General features: G+C 35.9%; 2 protein-coding genes across 4 annotated transcripts in view; one reads left to right on the plus strand and one right to left on the minus strand.

Moving 5' to 3' along the window:
- Positions 1-8,649, plus strand: part of LOC142233325 (uncharacterized) — an 80,865-nt gene extending 72,216 nt beyond the window's left edge. For all 3 annotated transcript variants that reach the window (XM_075304224.1, XM_075304226.1, XM_075304225.1), the window contains 3 exons: positions 1,409-1,468; positions 4,020-4,091; positions 4,187-8,649. In XM_075304224.1, coding sequence (XP_075160339.1) covers positions 1,409-1,468; positions 4,020-4,091; positions 4,187-4,702 — 648 coding nt within the window. In that variant the 3' untranslated portion in view covers positions 4,703-8,649. The remainder of the gene's footprint in view (positions 1-1,408; positions 1,469-4,019; positions 4,092-4,186) is intronic.
- A 5,753-nt stretch (positions 8,650-14,402) lies between these two features.
- Positions 14,403-15,959, minus strand: LOC142234009 (salivary endonuclease-like). The gene is made up of 3 exons (XM_075305067.1): positions 15,734-15,959; positions 14,939-15,669; positions 14,403-14,864 (listed from the first exon to the last, which is right to left on the minus strand). The coding sequence occupies exons 1-3, from the start codon at positions 15,939-15,941 to the stop codon at positions 14,469-14,471; spliced, it is 1,335 nt and encodes a 444-aa protein (XP_075161182.1). The 5' UTR covers positions 15,942-15,959; the 3' UTR covers positions 14,403-14,468.
- Positions 15,960-16,218: the final 259 nt, after the last annotated feature.

The raw sequence follows: 16,218 nt of genomic DNA on the forward strand, positions 1-16,218 counted from the left end.
TATCTTGGCCTACAAAAGGGCAATGTCTCACAAAGAGGCCGAAAGGGATGATCTAAGTAATCAGATGTGGTTCCATTGTTTATCTTCTCAAGTCGCCTCTGAAATTATTTACTTGGTTCACTTGAGATTTGGCCATGCATTATCGTAGATGCAATTTGTTCACAGAATTCATTATGGCACTGATTCAGTGACAAGTCCTTGACTGTGGAAGGGTACGGTGGAAAGCTTAGAACGCAAAGGGTGATTTTTTGAGAGCTATAGGTAAATTTTTCAAAATGATAGTACGGTCCATATATTTATATGTTTGAAGATTATTTAACACAAACCGCGACTGTGCCTCAAATGGTCCTTCCGCTCTGGAATATTTCGGTCGATATCTCACGAATAAATGCTTCAATATTGTCTTTCAATGCGACAATTGAAGCGAGCTTGTCTGTTTAGACATGAACTTTAACATACGCGGCCAATTGACCGGTCCCGAACGCGAAATAAATTGTTCACCTAACTTGCCTCCCGATAACTCCATTGTTACACAGTCACATTACGACTCGCATCATCTTTGAAGAAGTACGGTCCAATATTTCCACCAGCCCATAAACCACACCAAACTGTGACTTTTTCTAAATGTATTCGTAGCTTTTACAATACTGATCTGGCTGATCTTCACACCAAAATCGACAATTCTGCTTATTTACGTACCCATTGAGCCAAAAACACAAGAAGCGCGCGATTAACTTTCTTAACAGAGCACGCATTTTGATTATAAAATTGAATAATTCGCAAGTGTGATTCGTCCCAAGACGATTCATGGTTAAATGGTTATGCTGAAGATTAAAACTGAAGATGTTCGATAGTGAAATAAAACATGAAACGTTCGTCAGCCGTTTAAACCAATGTTGCCAAAAAGGATAATAGTTTAAAAAATCACCCTTTATTTCTGTCTTCCCATATATGGATGGCGTGCATCCAACAACCATCGTTAAATAGGAAATGGAGTTGGTGACAAGAGTGGAGTGGAGTGCTTGAAACTATCCTCCATACCGATGCAAGTATGCGTGTGTGGATGTGTTTAAGCTCTTGTGGTATGTCATCAAGTAACAAGGGTAGGACACTTTTGTTAGGCTTAAATTTCCACACGAAAAGACAGAGGTCGTTCGAGAAACTAGTTTACAAAATGTCCATGTTCTTAGATTTTGTTTTTGGTTTATTTTAGTTTTCGTTTTTAGCTACATTGCATAGCTCATACTCTGACAAATGGCTAAATGTGCAGGTGTAACGTGTGTGTTGGTGTATGTGCCTCAATGTTTATATTTGAAACTCTCATTTAATGTAATGATAATGTATTTACCTACCTTCTCTTTTTCGTATTTTCTTGCATTTCCGTTTTTCTTTCTGGCCTACATTACAGCAATTCGACACAATGTGCAAAGCGGAAGTGGCCTTTTTCATAGCGAGGGCTTTCATAAATGTAAGTAAAATGCTCTAAAAGCAGGGGTACCATGGATTGAAATTGAAGCTAATTGTGAAAAGTTATTTACCTTTGTCTTGATAGAATCAGATTCTCACTGTCTGTTGGATGGAAACATAGCAATACACTACAATATTTTGAAACAGAAGAGATTTTCTTACGAACTATGTTAGGTCAGATTAGCAAAATTGAATGCATAAAAACAAACTCCATACAGAGAAAACCAAGCATGTCCGGCTCCAAAGATTTTGTTTTTACACTAAAGATTTTGGCATTGATTCCGAGCCAAAGAAGCGGAGAATTGTAAGGACGCATTTAAGACACAATTCTCTTTTAAATTTGAGATTTGCGTACTTGATTTTAGGACACAAATTTTAATTCATTAATTTGTTCAATTTTTTTTTGTGTCAGGTGCTATCAAAGTTCCTTAAAAATGTGTTAACGGCAACATAAACCTTCCACCTTGAGACTTGACTTCAAGTAGAAATTATGCTATGTTTTAAGTAATAATTGTCTTTAAAATGAAGTATTGATAAACATCTCCTATTTTTTAAAGCTGTTTTGATACAAAAAGTCAACAAAGACTATTTCATTATTATTAAAGCCAAGTTGATTTTAGTCAAACAAAATTGTCTGTCATGTAACGATACCCAGTTTTAAGTCGAATGACTTATACATAAGTACAAAATTACTTCATTGAATAGTTTGATTTTATAATGGATAATTGTCCGCCGCCGAATGGACTAATTTTTATGGGTTTAGCCGTCAAGCCGCCGCCACCGGTGGCAAAAATTTTGTGTCAGCCGCCGCCGACAAAAATGGGTCGGCTTCATTCTCTGTTATGGACATTTTAGTTTCGGTTTGTAGAGGACAACTTCAAGTAAAACACTTGTTCATTCTTTGTTTTCATGAAGCGAATAAAAAACCAGAAGATTACATAGGGATATGCAGTGGCAGTGATACTAGAGAGATCTATTCTACGCTTATGAGTGCAAATATACACAACTCAGAAGATAATTTCACAGATCAAATCAATACACAACTCAGAAGATAATTTCACAGACCAAATCAACAAAATTTATCAGTTACCAAGGGATCATACGTAAGGCGAAAAGAGGCCTTCTAATAGCTACTCAATGAATCATTGCAATAGATATTATCCGCCGTAAAGCATGCTATGGTCTCTCATAATCAGATAAATGCGTATTCTATGCTAAGCAAAACTCTCATTCGTGTTTTAGGGACAAAAGGAGATGAACTGTGCCAAACTGTAAATTTAATTCCAAAATGAGTTCCCATGTATGTTCCATGCCATTCGCATTCATAATCCTCGAATGCATTGAAAGTTACTAAGACCAAGGCCAAGTAATGGTACACTGGAGTCGTGCAATGTAATCATTTATAGTTTTCCAATGCCGCTTGGGATCAAACGACCATAAGGAATAAAAGCCACCAAAGTTCTCGCCATAAAATTCAAATGGTACCTTTGGAAGTAACATCATTTATCATCGATGGAGGATACTTTGTACTTCTAGTCAAAGTGAATGACTATTTTTGGTCAAAGTTCAAAAGTTCAATGGAGGACAAACACACACATACGCACACGCTCAAATTCAAAGTTTCCCAATGTGTGTAAGTTCCTGGAATGGCAAAAATGAAAAAAAATGTTTTTGCCATCAACTTTTAAACTCAAAAGCGTGGTAAAAATGTATGCAGTATAAGGTCATCTGATCCCAAATTTAGAATTCAATCATTTTGCCTTTTTTGTATACCCACTACCATAACATATGTATAGGCTTGTCATTTTGTTTGTAAGTTGTTCTTGATCGCAAAAAATCTGAACCGTTTGTGGATATCAGGAGATCAACTTGAAACTTGGTTGAAATAATTCTAATTGGAATATTGTGGCAGAAATATTCTACTGTGCTATTTGAACCGCACGTTAGCCATTCCTTGATTGGATATATTGTTTGAAGGTGTAGTGGCAACCCACCCAATCCATTGTGATATTGTAAGTGATTAACTTCAATGGCAAGCGATCCCCTTACACATGACGGTCTCGAACCGTGTCACACTAGGTATATGTGAAACCACTTAAAGAAGTTTTAGAAGCACTTAGCAATTTTAACATACCCGAAGAAGAAATACTCTTGCCCGGAACCCATTTTTGGGTAATTACGGTAATACCTATACGCATTAGCGTAGCCAGACAATAGCCCCCCTAGGAAAATTGCCCCCAGAGGCCTTCCTACGCTTATGCCTATAGGTCGAGCTTATAATATGTTTTTGGTGGTTTAGTGAAGGAAGGTGGACAGATGTACTGCGATGCACACTATGGGATGTAGATCTGAAAACGGTTCATAGGTCCGACTTAATTTAAAGGTCTTTAATTTAATGACCGCCTATGGAAGATCAACTTATACCACCATGCCAACAGACAGTTAATGGAATTATTCAACTCAAGACCCCAAAATTACATAAATCTGCGTATGTTACTAAGCAATTGATCATTGATTCGTTCAATGTTGCTATTTAATCCCTTCTACCTTAGGTTCTCTCGATGTGGGGAGTCTTAAGGTTTTATAACTTATTACGTTGTGGAATAACATGGAGAGGTCCAGAGGTAATTACTTTTGAAAATCCCACTCTTCCCACTCGAAATCCATGTGTGCTATGCTAACCGAAATGAGAATTTGCTTTTTTTCACCTTACATTTAGGCCAAAACAGCTTTGACCTCATCGCCAAGTGTGGAACGTTTGAAGAGAACAAAATGCGAGTGTCATCGTCAAAAGCCGTGCCAGAATCATTATCACCAGCAGACTAGGCGCCAAAGTAATGGTGCCACATATAAATCAACTGGCTGTTGTGCCTTCTTTGAGCTCGACGATGACGATGATGGGATCTTCGATTTCAATGAGGGCGACGATTATGATGGTTATTACGAGGACGATGCGGGCGATTACTACGATGAGGAGGGGGAGAGTAGTGATTGCTCCATGTTGGGTGCTTCGCCAACCCACAAGGGCCATAGTAGTGAGCGCAAATTTCGTGTTCGTAATAACAACATAAGATCAGTGTTGATTAGCAAACGCCACAATAAGTACAAAATTGCCCATCCGGAGACACGCCTGGAGGTCATCAATGAATCGGAGCGAAGCGCTGGCAGTGGCAGTGATGAGAATGATTCTCTGCTTGTGGCCTACGATAGCACATCATCGTTGGCGTCCGTTTGACATTGGCCAGGTTGCATTGGAAATGCAAGAAAAACCCCGGACAATGGCCCTATACGATACGTGTCAACACACCAGCCACATATCATTGGTGCACATCAGCGCCGATGTCCATTCCGACGCGTCCACTGCTGTATAAACGCATTGCTAATGGCTGTCCTTGTGTCCATTGAGATCTACGCACAACTTGTGATTTTCCTTTAAACTACCAGAAATGACATTGATCTGAGCTTCCGCTTGAAAGCCGCCCCCAAATGGGCCCTAGTTCTTAGACAGTCCGCATCCAGTGAATCAAACAGGTGGGCCTACTGTGCTACAAATGGATAGCCTGTAATCAATTAGGATATTTTGCCTCAACACCCATCACACACCGAACATTGGCAATAAACTAAATTGAAAACGAAGCAAATCTCCAATTCGTTCTCATTCAAAACACGCACATCCATGTATTTATCGGAAAGCCACCAGCGTCTACACATCCCATCGTCACATGGACACTACGATATATTGATGGTGCCTCATGGCTGCGCATCGAGCTTTAATTTTATTGCTTATCCAAGAATATTAATATTCCAAAGACATCAACACCCAATCGCAGTATCCTTGCAAGCTGACTGACACTCTGGCTATGGTCTGCACAACGACCAGACAATACGTCGAAAACAACAAAATCCTGGAATTGGTCAACCCGAAAAACAAACTCACTCTCTTTCTGTAATTAATTAAGATTACGTACCTTTTGTATGTATTTGTATCTATCTATGTTTGTGTATAGTGTATAGCCATGTACCTGTTGGTATGCCTACTGTATGTGTATAAGTGTGTGGGTGTGTGTGTGCGTGGGAGGGATGTGTGTGTTTCTGGGACTTTGTGATAGAAGCAGATGTCTTTATTTGTTTAATGGAAATATTGGGTTAAATCGCAGAATATATTTTTTTCGTGATTGTGGATGTGGGGCTACTAGCAAAAGGATCCTACGTTAATTGTGGTGTCTTATTTTCATTGTACTTCAAGCAATTTCGACCACCACAATAATAAATACTTCAGAGGTTGTGAATTCAATAAGTCTCTCGCTTTCCTTAATGAAATTCTTTTTGATACATCCCATTGTTTATTGTCAACAATATTTTCTTATGCCCCCTCCCACCCCTCTGGTAGGGGGAATTAGTACCAATTACGTTGTGGTGTAAGCAAGGTGTCAGTGACCTCATTATATTCTAATAGCTCTTAGTACACGGCTTACAGGTAAATGTTCTCCCATACTTACTGTTATGATTGTATCATAAAGTTGTACTTGTGAACATTTTGTATTTAGTATGGAAGCTTTAAAGGTCATATCCATTATCTGCGACCACACTCAGAGTAAGTTTGGCAGACATATGTATGTTCGTCTAACATATGTGACATTTCACATTGCTTTCAGTAGTTTTCAGGAAATTCTACGACCTTGACACTAGGAATTTTTTTTAATTTTCGTTTTTTGTAGAAATGATCAAGTTAACAAATCTGCATATATCAGAAAAAGTCTACGAAAATGTATATAGCCAATTGAATTTTATTTTAGTCCATGCAATAGATTTTATTTAAAATGTCCCAAATGTGGGAAATTGTTCCTAATTTTAAATATTGTTTGCTTGCTTTGATGAAATAGGAAAAAAACTTTTGAAAAAAAACAATGAAGTATACAATTTTACTAAATTCCCACAGAATAGTTCATATTTGTTCTAACTTATATATTTTTAAATCAATTGGTAATCAATTCACATAATCAATCATAAGGTAGATTTTCATTTTAAATAAAATCACTGATTAACTAAACTGATCGCAAAAAAAGAAAATATATCGCGTGACCATGTTCATGCGTAAGACCTTACAAGATCCTCCATCAGAAAAAGGTAAGATAACCCGGACAATATTGAACACAGTTCAGGAACAACTCTACCTCCAATGGATAACTGGAGTAAAAACCGGTTGAAGATAAGAACTCCTCCAATAGTAAGATTATTTGAGGACGGGTACATATCCACGCCGTCGAACTTGATGAGGACATAAGCAATGTTGACAAGATTGGTCATTAAACGGGAGTCGGAATGAGAAATGTCACGCACGTTGTGATGACTTTCGAGATGGCATATTGGATAGGAATAAGCAATTGCAAAGTCGGGCTTGTCCAAATCGCGAAGCATCACGGTTACACCATTGGGTAATGAATATTTTTTAGAAGCCACCAGGGATAATATCTGACCAATTAGGATATGGAATTCTGGCACCTCTGGAACGCTGTGGGAGATGCATTTGGTGATCCATTCGGACATTTTTTCGCCATAGGCCTTTCTACCGATAAGTACCAAACTCGTGGACCTGTCACTGGGACGACACATACGTTTCGAAGAAACGTAGGGTTTCCTTTAACATCAAGGTCAGTTTACGGGCAACTGAAGATGCCTCGACGGAGATATTATTGGGCGTTCATAGTTAATGCTGAGATAATCCCGAAGACATAGGGATCATTGCCGTCGTGGGAACCGTGTTTATTCACGTAATGCAATGTTTACAGATAATTAATTTGGGTTGACATTTCAGGAGGGACGAATATCTTCAACCCCTGACAGGTTCTTGAAACCACAACTAACCTCTGAAAAAGGACTAGTACACACGGTACTCCACACCCGGAAGGAAACACCCAGGCGTGCCACTGATGGAGAAATCGGGTATGCAGGTCTTCTTCGACTTGCTAAAGGTGACGGATTCCTGAACACCCGTAGCAATGCTTAACCGCTTTTATGACTTTAAAATGACAGAACTGTACAACCCGTCACGAGAGACAGAAGGATGAGGTCATGATAAACAGTGGATAGAGGGGATCAACTGTAAAAAACAAAAACGAACAAACTACTAACAAGGAAGAAATACTCACGGAAAAGACCCACGACCTAATCAGATGAAGAATGATTAGTATTAGGGGTCTATAGGGACCAAATGGAAGGCATGGAGGTACCATTGAGATATGACGCTGATGGAAACGGAAAACGGACGAACAGGAGGATGACACATGGTAGATGGACATTTATTGATGGGATTCAGGAGTCTGAACAAAAAAACAAAAGTTTATACAATCAACATAAAACACTGCTACACTTTATTTTGAATCTCACTGTAGGCGCAATACATACAGAAAACAATCAATGCTTGTGAGTAAACGCTCGTTTGCTCCAAATAAAAGTCACAAAGAAACAGAATTATAATTTTATTCTACACACATTTCTTCAGATGGTTTGTACAAAATTTTCTCCTGTTCTGCCAGCATTGAAATGCAGGCCTTAAAAACGCACACTGTTTAAATTCTCTCGATTTCACACACATACAAGGTATAGATAGGTATTGCATACTCACATTTAGACAAGCTCGTTTTCTATTGTTAACATAATCCATAGAGAGAATATTATACATTCGCACAGTTATTGGAACATTGCCATATCGGAAAATTTATTTGTATTTGTATGTATAGGAAAATGTTGTTAAAAGTTAAACAAAAAAAAAAAAAAAAACACATTACAAATCGTTTCATCCATCCATCCATTTGGTTGAAAAAGGAAGAATGTCAAAAACATAAAAATAAATTAACAGAACACTAGTTAGCATGGTGTATGCTAATGCCGCCAATACATTAGAAAGCTAACACATAAGCTAATGATGCCTACAATTTACTCGACATTATTGTTACATTATGTTCATCATAGTGTAATGAAATACCATTAAGAAGCATTATATTATCCAAATAAAGTATTAATATGTAATGTAATGACATGTATTATTATGCAACATAGTTCTATAAAATCTAGATTTAAGAGAAATGTTCTCATACGATTTATAAAATAAACTTAAATACGTACAAAACTCATCCAATAAAGAGAATGGCATAATTGATTGATGCCAATACAATTTAAGAATAGAGCATACTTTCGATTTGCTCCATATGTCATATAAGGTAATGTAATGTTTTCTATTATGACTACATAGAAAAACAAAATATAGTTCATTTTTAATTGTTTTAGAATGAATGGAGAATACAAAATTAGTGTTTTTGTGATAATCTATTTATTCACAAATAGCTTGTACGTGGTTTTATGTGAGCATAGAAGAAAATAAGTGTAATTGAATTGGGCTTAATATCGCAAATGGACTTAATATTCTAAGTGGTCAAAGAATAGGATAGACTATAATATATGGACTATACTGTACTTGGCTTCTCTAAATGCAATGCTTACACCGAAAAAAAGTGAACTGTTTTATAGGAAGAATGAACTACCACGCACGAAAATTGAACTAAAATTTACTCCACATTTTGAGACTTCCACAAAGCGTTGTTAAAACCAGGAAATTTTAATACACTGTTGTACTTTTTAACTGCAGTTTATGAAATTACATCATCTTATAGAAGAAAAAACAACTAAAAGTAAAGAAGAAAATCATTGGCACCAAATCATGACCATTTAGTTTAACTACGGAAATTTTTTTCTGTGTACATTTTTTATTAAGATAAAGTCAATATTTACTGTCTGTCGTTATCAGATAATCATTTTATTTGTTCTCTTTCACGTTCATAATGTATTTTACGCTATTCATTGAAATACTTGTCAAATCATTGTGGATATGCTTTGAACGCCAAGTTTTTTTTTAATTTTCACAACATTTTTAGATTATCAATAAAAGTACTCGAAAAATATAATCAATTGGCTTTTAGTGAATTACAAAAAATATATAAAATAAATAAAAAGTTTCTCAAACAAATAAACATATAGTAGAGTAGATAACTGATACAAGAAAATTAGAAAAAAGGCAAAAAAAGAAAAACGTTTCTTTTACGCATACTTATACAGAAAGTAGATTTTTCTTTTCTGAGAAACGAAATTTTTGACAAACTAAGTTTCCTCTTGGCGCTCAACAAATTTTTCTTTAAAAGCAAATAATAAAAGAATAGGGGAAATAATCGCATCGATTGTTATAAATTCTGTTTTATTTGCACTTAAGGAAATTCATCATATAGTTTGTCTAAAATTTCGTTCCAGAAATAACAATGTGATTTTCGTAGAAATAAGGTAGAATGGATTCCATATATTAGTTAACATTTTCCTATATTTATGTACCATTATACTACAGAATAAAAAAAATTAACTGAATTGAATTGATATATGGAATGATTTTATTGAACTTTTTTCATTCATTTCGACAGATCTTACATATTTGTGGTAAACCTTTTACTTCAAAATTAGAACTGCTTACCTTCATTTTTAAATACAATTTTTTTTATTTATATGGACAATTTTTTCTTCAATAAAATAATATGTTTTATTAACATATTAAATATATTCGTTTTGTTTATTATTGTTGGTTTCTCTTCAATCATTATTGTTGTTTTTGATCTCAGCTTAAAACCATGCATTGACTAAACTACAAGTGTAGCTTAACCAACAGAGGAAAAGTATGCTTGTACAAGCATGGTTTTAAGCTGAGATCAAAAACAACAATAATGATTGAAGGGAAACCAACAATAACAAACAAAACGAATGAAGATAGAGGAAGCACGCTCAAAAACAAAACCAGCCAACTACATTCAAAGCGATGACTTGAGTTTGGCAAAGGAAAAGAGATATGCTTGCAAATTTGTTTAGGCAGTAGCCGACTATCAAACCTTTTTTCGGAAGGTTCAAGTGTAGTTCACTTTGGGTTGAGTGAATTACCTGAATTTATTCGGATAATTGGTTGATAGTTTTGCTGCAAGTAGAGGATGCTGATGAGGAATGTGGTAATTCCGAAACAGATGTACATCCAACCATCTTGCAGTCTATAGGGCTTTGACCAAATAAATTTGACAAGCATGCTTTTCCTCTGTTGGTTAAGCTACACTTGTAGTTTAGTCAATGCATGGTTTTAAGCTGATATCAAAAACAACAATAACATATTAAATATATTTATTAAGAATCAACCGCATCGAAATATTAGTTCATTATTCCACTATTTCCAATTTCCATGTAATGTTATTAACTGTAAAACATAAAGTTTTTCTTCTTAATGTAACTTTCACTTTTAATAAGTTGCTGCCTAATGATTTTGTCCTCCTTTTATAATTTCAATACCTACAAATATAGAAAATCATAAACCAATTTTTTCACAAAAGATTAGCGTCACTGAATGTTACCTGGTCAATGAAGGGGTTGTTATTCTGTTGGTGTTTTCTTTCTTTATACACCATCACGAACATTGATAGACTAATTGTTTGTTATTTATGTTTAATCATTTTCAAAAAACGAAAAATTTTCTCACCAATTTAAATAACGATTACAGGTAGATAAAAGAAATATAGGAAAATTTCCTATATTCTAACAAGTGTGTATCCTTATGTTTTGAAAGGATTGAATACTTCTTAGTACGAATGAACTAAAATATTTTTCTATGCCAAGTGTTATTTGTATATATGATAAGCTTTCCATAATAAAGGAAGTCAGTATTATCATTTTATAGGAAATTTTACTAAATTTGAGGAAACTTGATTTTAGTTCGGTTTTTGTTTATTTTTACGAATGCTTTGTTATCAGTGAATAAAATTTTCTTGTTCAGTAGTAAATTCTTATACCCAGCGAAGAAAACAGTATTAGTAAAATTCCATGCCTTATTCTAGTTAATGAACTATTCCTAACAGCTTTCACTTTAGGATTTTTTTACTGAAGCAAGTAAATTTTATTATTTCACACAAAAATTTATCTTAATGGAAATAAAATGGGTAAATTAAATTGATGAACATTTTTCCTTTAGTTTCGAAGGCACTTTTTTCTGGGTGTCTGCTTGGTTTGCTTATAGTGTTCAATAAATTTACTTCCTCTTCCTTGGATTACTATTCTTATTTTTTACTTATTACGAAAAATTAACAGAAATTCATTATAATGCAGACGTGTCGATTTGCATTTTTCTTATATGAAATAATTTCCTACGGAAAAAGTTCTGCTTATGTCCGTTACCTACTGTAATTTGAGAAATTTTATGTATTAAATTATTTACCAAAAAACAAAATCAAATTATTTACAACTATTACATACTCGCAAAGAAAAAATACTTTCCATCGGATCGAAATTTTTGACAAAGGAAGTTTTCTCTTTTTAACCAAATTTAACCCACCGCCTCAACGTAGGACCTGTATTAAATTACCACCGTGGCGCTATTTAACGACGATAATTTTTTTCATCTTTGGTTTAGACCATTCTCACACGTTATAATATCTTTTTTATTTTTAATTTTAGCGGCTAAACTCGAACTTAGTACCCCACTTAAGACAAAATAGTTCTTCAGTAGTGGTTTTCTCTATTTAGTAATGATGAGCATTTTGATGCTACTCTTAAGTGGTGTAGAGCGATATCTCAATGGACTTGACAGTCAAGGTGGGTCTGTAACAACCCTATGGGGAAATTGGTGCAAATTGAGGGACTGGTCCAGTTTATCGCAATCAGTGGTGCCAACTGTTTTGGGCTAAAAATCGTCATATTTTAAAATATTTTTCGTCAAAATCGTCAATTCGTCCCAAAAAATTCGTCAAAAAATCGTCACCCACAAAAGAGCTGAAAACGATGATTTAGGAGCAAAATAAAAGTTTTATTCAAACAAGAATATAAGAAGTGGCATATATTCATGAACAATACCATTTAAATCTCTACTTCAGTAATGTAACTTCCAGTTTTTAAACGTAGATAATTTTTTAGGATATGACTAGACTATACTATATTTCTGATTGTGACTACATTTTTAAGATTTTTTCCGATTCAATTTGTTTAAAAATGTTCCTTGATAATTTTCCTGTTTTCATTAAATCCTTATTACTTTCTCATGTATAACTTTTATTATTAATACTATTTGTGTGTATAACTTGGCTTATCGGCAAAAGCTTTAAATAGTTTTTGGACAGAATACCTTGTAAAGTTGAAGTTTCAAAGGAATTCAGAATTTTTGTTTTATTTATATTGTTTGCTGTTAATTTCTTTCTACATTGGAGACGAACGAGAACAAGCTAGACGCAAATTGTCATAGCATTGAGACTAAAAAATGATTGTTACTTTACAACTTATTATATATTATATATTGTTAAAATTCGTCAACTTATAACTACGTTACTTTGAAAATCGTCAAATCGCCATAAAAAACGTTAAAAGGAAACACTCGAGTCGTTGGGGATGCATCGTATACTGGAGTCTAGAAATTTATTTTTTTCTCAATTTCTTTAGCGGTCTCTTGAAAAGGAAATTTGACGTCAAACATTCAAAGTTTACATGTTGACCTTCCGTAGTTTTATAAATCAATTGTGTTGACTTTCATAGTGCAACAAATTGACATTCCGTGATTAATAAGAAATTAAGTTTTTCAGTATTAAATTTTACAAAATACTTACAAAAAGATTTCAGAAGTTTTGCTGCACTTGCTTGTTCCATAGATTTTGTTAGCTACATCTCAATATAGGCTTCAATTAAGAAATGTTAAAGTAATTTTCTTTCCCTGCCACATTGGCAAACAAAAGTCTCCCAAAAGTATACACTTGGTTCTTTCCTCTTTGCATGAGTTCTTGTAGCACGATGTGCTTTCAGCACCAACTCGTATTTCCATTTGTTAAAGTAAAGAAACTTTTTTACCTTGGTAAAACAATTCCTTTGGCTATTCACACTCGGCTGCTCCCTCGCAATCAGAAGCAGAAAAAGGAACTGAAACAATAAACGCTTGGAAAAGGGCAAAACAAAAAAGAAACCAGAGAATGACGGAAGTCAAATAAAGGTTCGTTAAGTAATCGCTTTGGAATTGTTGCGGATACGCGAAAGAGGTTTTCATCAAGACGTACGCAATGGCTATGAGAAGATGCAGGGATTACGGAATGACATACTTAGTAGATTTGCTGTAACGGACAATAAGGTCCTGCCTTCATATTTCTATATCGTAGAGCCCTTGGTAAAGAGACTTTGGATGTGTTATTGAACCGATCAGCTTTATCAGATATTCACGGGTATGCGAACTGAAATATGGCTATGATACACACAAAGAAAATTTCATTAAAAATGAGCCAACGAAATATGTTCGTTGACACAAATAATTATTTTCATTAAGACAATAAAATTATTCGTTAATGGAACGAAACCTTTCATTTATTAAAAGACAATTCGTTATTGTAACAAAAAATTTATTTAATGACACATTTCGTTAATATAACGAAGTTTTTTTCTACCAGTGTATGTACTTTGTGATGTTGTCTTTTGCTATTTTTAGAAAATAGTCATATGTGGCGGTAGTCTCAGTCAGGGGACATTTTTTAGGTGTACCGATCATACTCCGCATGGTCAGAAAAACTTGTGAAGAAAAACCAGAAATGAAAACTTATGGGAAAAACAAGTAAAATTTTACAAATAATGACGTGGTGTTTCTCAGGCGATTCTATAAGTTCTGCATGCCACCTTACGGGAAGGTAGGTTTTGCAATATATTCAAAAGACCAGGAACTAAACTACGCTTAATGCTCCCCCATGGTGTAATCGAAGGCCCTTGCCCCCATGGGAAGTATTGTACTAAATTACATTTTCCACACTTTCGATTAGAAAGAATACATGGAGAGATTTAAAACATAAACTTCACGTGACTATGTTGTTTATGTAGTAACTTCACCCATATGAAATACATTGAATGGATTGATTCTAACATTTATTGGACACACACCAAAGCGAAGGCATATTTTGTCACTTAATTTAAATTAAAAGACCACCACTGGCGGTAAGAGCTGGCAAATGCTTGACAGTCTTCAAGAAATCGGCAACTTCGCAGGCGTAAGAGTAACCAGCAGTAATGTCGGTCTTTTTCCAGTTGATATAGGTAACCTTGTCGCTGACATCGGTACATATGATGTAGTCCTTCTTGATTTGATCCAAAGTCAAATGGGGATTGTTAACACCGATGAAGACAATACCCTTGTGGGTGGAGGGTTCGATGACAACGCGGAAGTAGATCTTGGGGACTGGGATGAGACCATTGTTGTTGGAGTCATGAGCCAAGTAGAGGGGAGTTTGAACACCGCTCTTGTTGGGCAACGTGGTTACACCCCATACACCAGTGTAGCAGTTGACATTCTTGGAGTTTTTGGAAACCTTTGAGAGAAACGAAAAGAAGTAACACATTAAAGCCTGAGGCCTAAACTATAGTCCACACAAAATTTACTAACCCAATCACGAACACCATCCTCAACGCGAGCCCAATTGCCGGCATTGAAAACTTGCCATTGGGGAGCGGCATTGATGAACAAGAAGGTGGCACGTTGTTGAGTACCATAGACGAAATCGGCCTTGGCTCCCATGTGACCACGGGCCAAGTAGATATTCTTGTTGGTATCGAAATACTTATCGGCATCACCACCCAACTCGGAGTTGATAGTTTCCAATTGGGTAACTTGGGTGTAGAGCTTGTCGACATTTTTGCCATTGAAGAATCCACCAGTTTGGAAGGTAATACGATCGACACCAGTCTGGTAGTAATTGTTGGCTGGGCCCATGGTATGACGAACATAACGAGTCACTTCTTCTTGTTCATTGAAGCAGATTTCCATTTGCTCAACAAAACGGCTGGAGGATACTTCGAAGCCAACACCGATCAAGATGCCTCCATTGCAGGTAGTTCCCTTCTTTTTGGCAACAAAGCTGGGCCAAGACTTGCAAACCAACTCGGAGAAGGCATAGTTAGTGCCATCAATCTTAAAGGTGGTTCCACTGACACAGGTGGCAGTGATGAGTTTTGTGGCCTTAACCTTGAATTCTCCGGGGCAGAACATTTGCATGGTCTTGCCAGCATCAACTTGCATCACACCGGTATTGGAGTAAGGATAGAATTCAGCAGCATCGGTCTTCAAGAAAACAGGTTGTGGTTCACTCAAACCTCCACGAATGGTGATGCTACATTCTAAAATGGTATATCGAAATTCAAATACAATTCTGGGCTATTGTCAACTCGTTTTACTACCCACCATTGGCACGACCTTCAGGCAGAACATCGACATAGACGTTACGTTCGAAAATTTCATCTTCGACCATGGGTGGTACCTCAGGCAAATCATCGGAAATCTTGAGGTTTTCCAAAAGTTCGCTAGGAACACCAACCACTCCGGCCAAACTGACCTGGGACAGACAGCAGACTCCTGCTATCAAAAGTAATAAACTTGCACCGATCTTCATCGTGAATTATGGTATTATTCGCTGAAACTGGGCCTTAAATACCACCTCCGGTTATCGGTTTCATTCGCACGCCAAGATAAGATGGGCTCACGATCCCCAAGTTGTTTTGGCAAAAATGAAAACACACAGACACCATAACATTTTGCATTCACTCACTTGGTGGTTTTGTCTAACCTTATCGTTGGCGTGGTTATTTGGCTTTCTTTTTCAAACATTGTCATCTTATCTGAACGATCGGATGGTCAACATTGATATCTTCCGAAATGAAGTGCTTTCG

The sequence above is a fragment of the Haematobia irritans genome, chromosome 4 (genome assembly GCF_050003625.1).
Source record: "Haematobia irritans isolate KBUSLIRL chromosome 4, ASM5000362v1, whole genome shotgun sequence".
NCBI lineage: Eukaryota > Metazoa > Arthropoda > Insecta > Diptera > Muscidae > Haematobia > Haematobia irritans.

What these genes read in the sequence shown, in the direction of transcription:
- LOC142234009 (XM_075305067.1), bottom strand. Translation starts at nt 15,941, where the DNA reads ATGAAGATCGGTGCAAGTTTATTACTTTTGATAGCAGGAGTCTGCTGT. An exon ending in GCCTGAAGGTCGTGCCAATG is followed by an intron (nt 15,670 to 15,733) that starts GTGGGTAGTAAA and finishes ATACCATTTTAG; the next exon opens with AATGTAGCATCACCATTCGT. An exon ending in AGGATGGTGTTCGTGATTGG is followed by an intron (nt 14,865 to 14,938) that starts GTTAGTAAATTT and finishes TTTCTCTCAAAG; the next exon opens with GTTTCCAAAAACTCCAAGAA.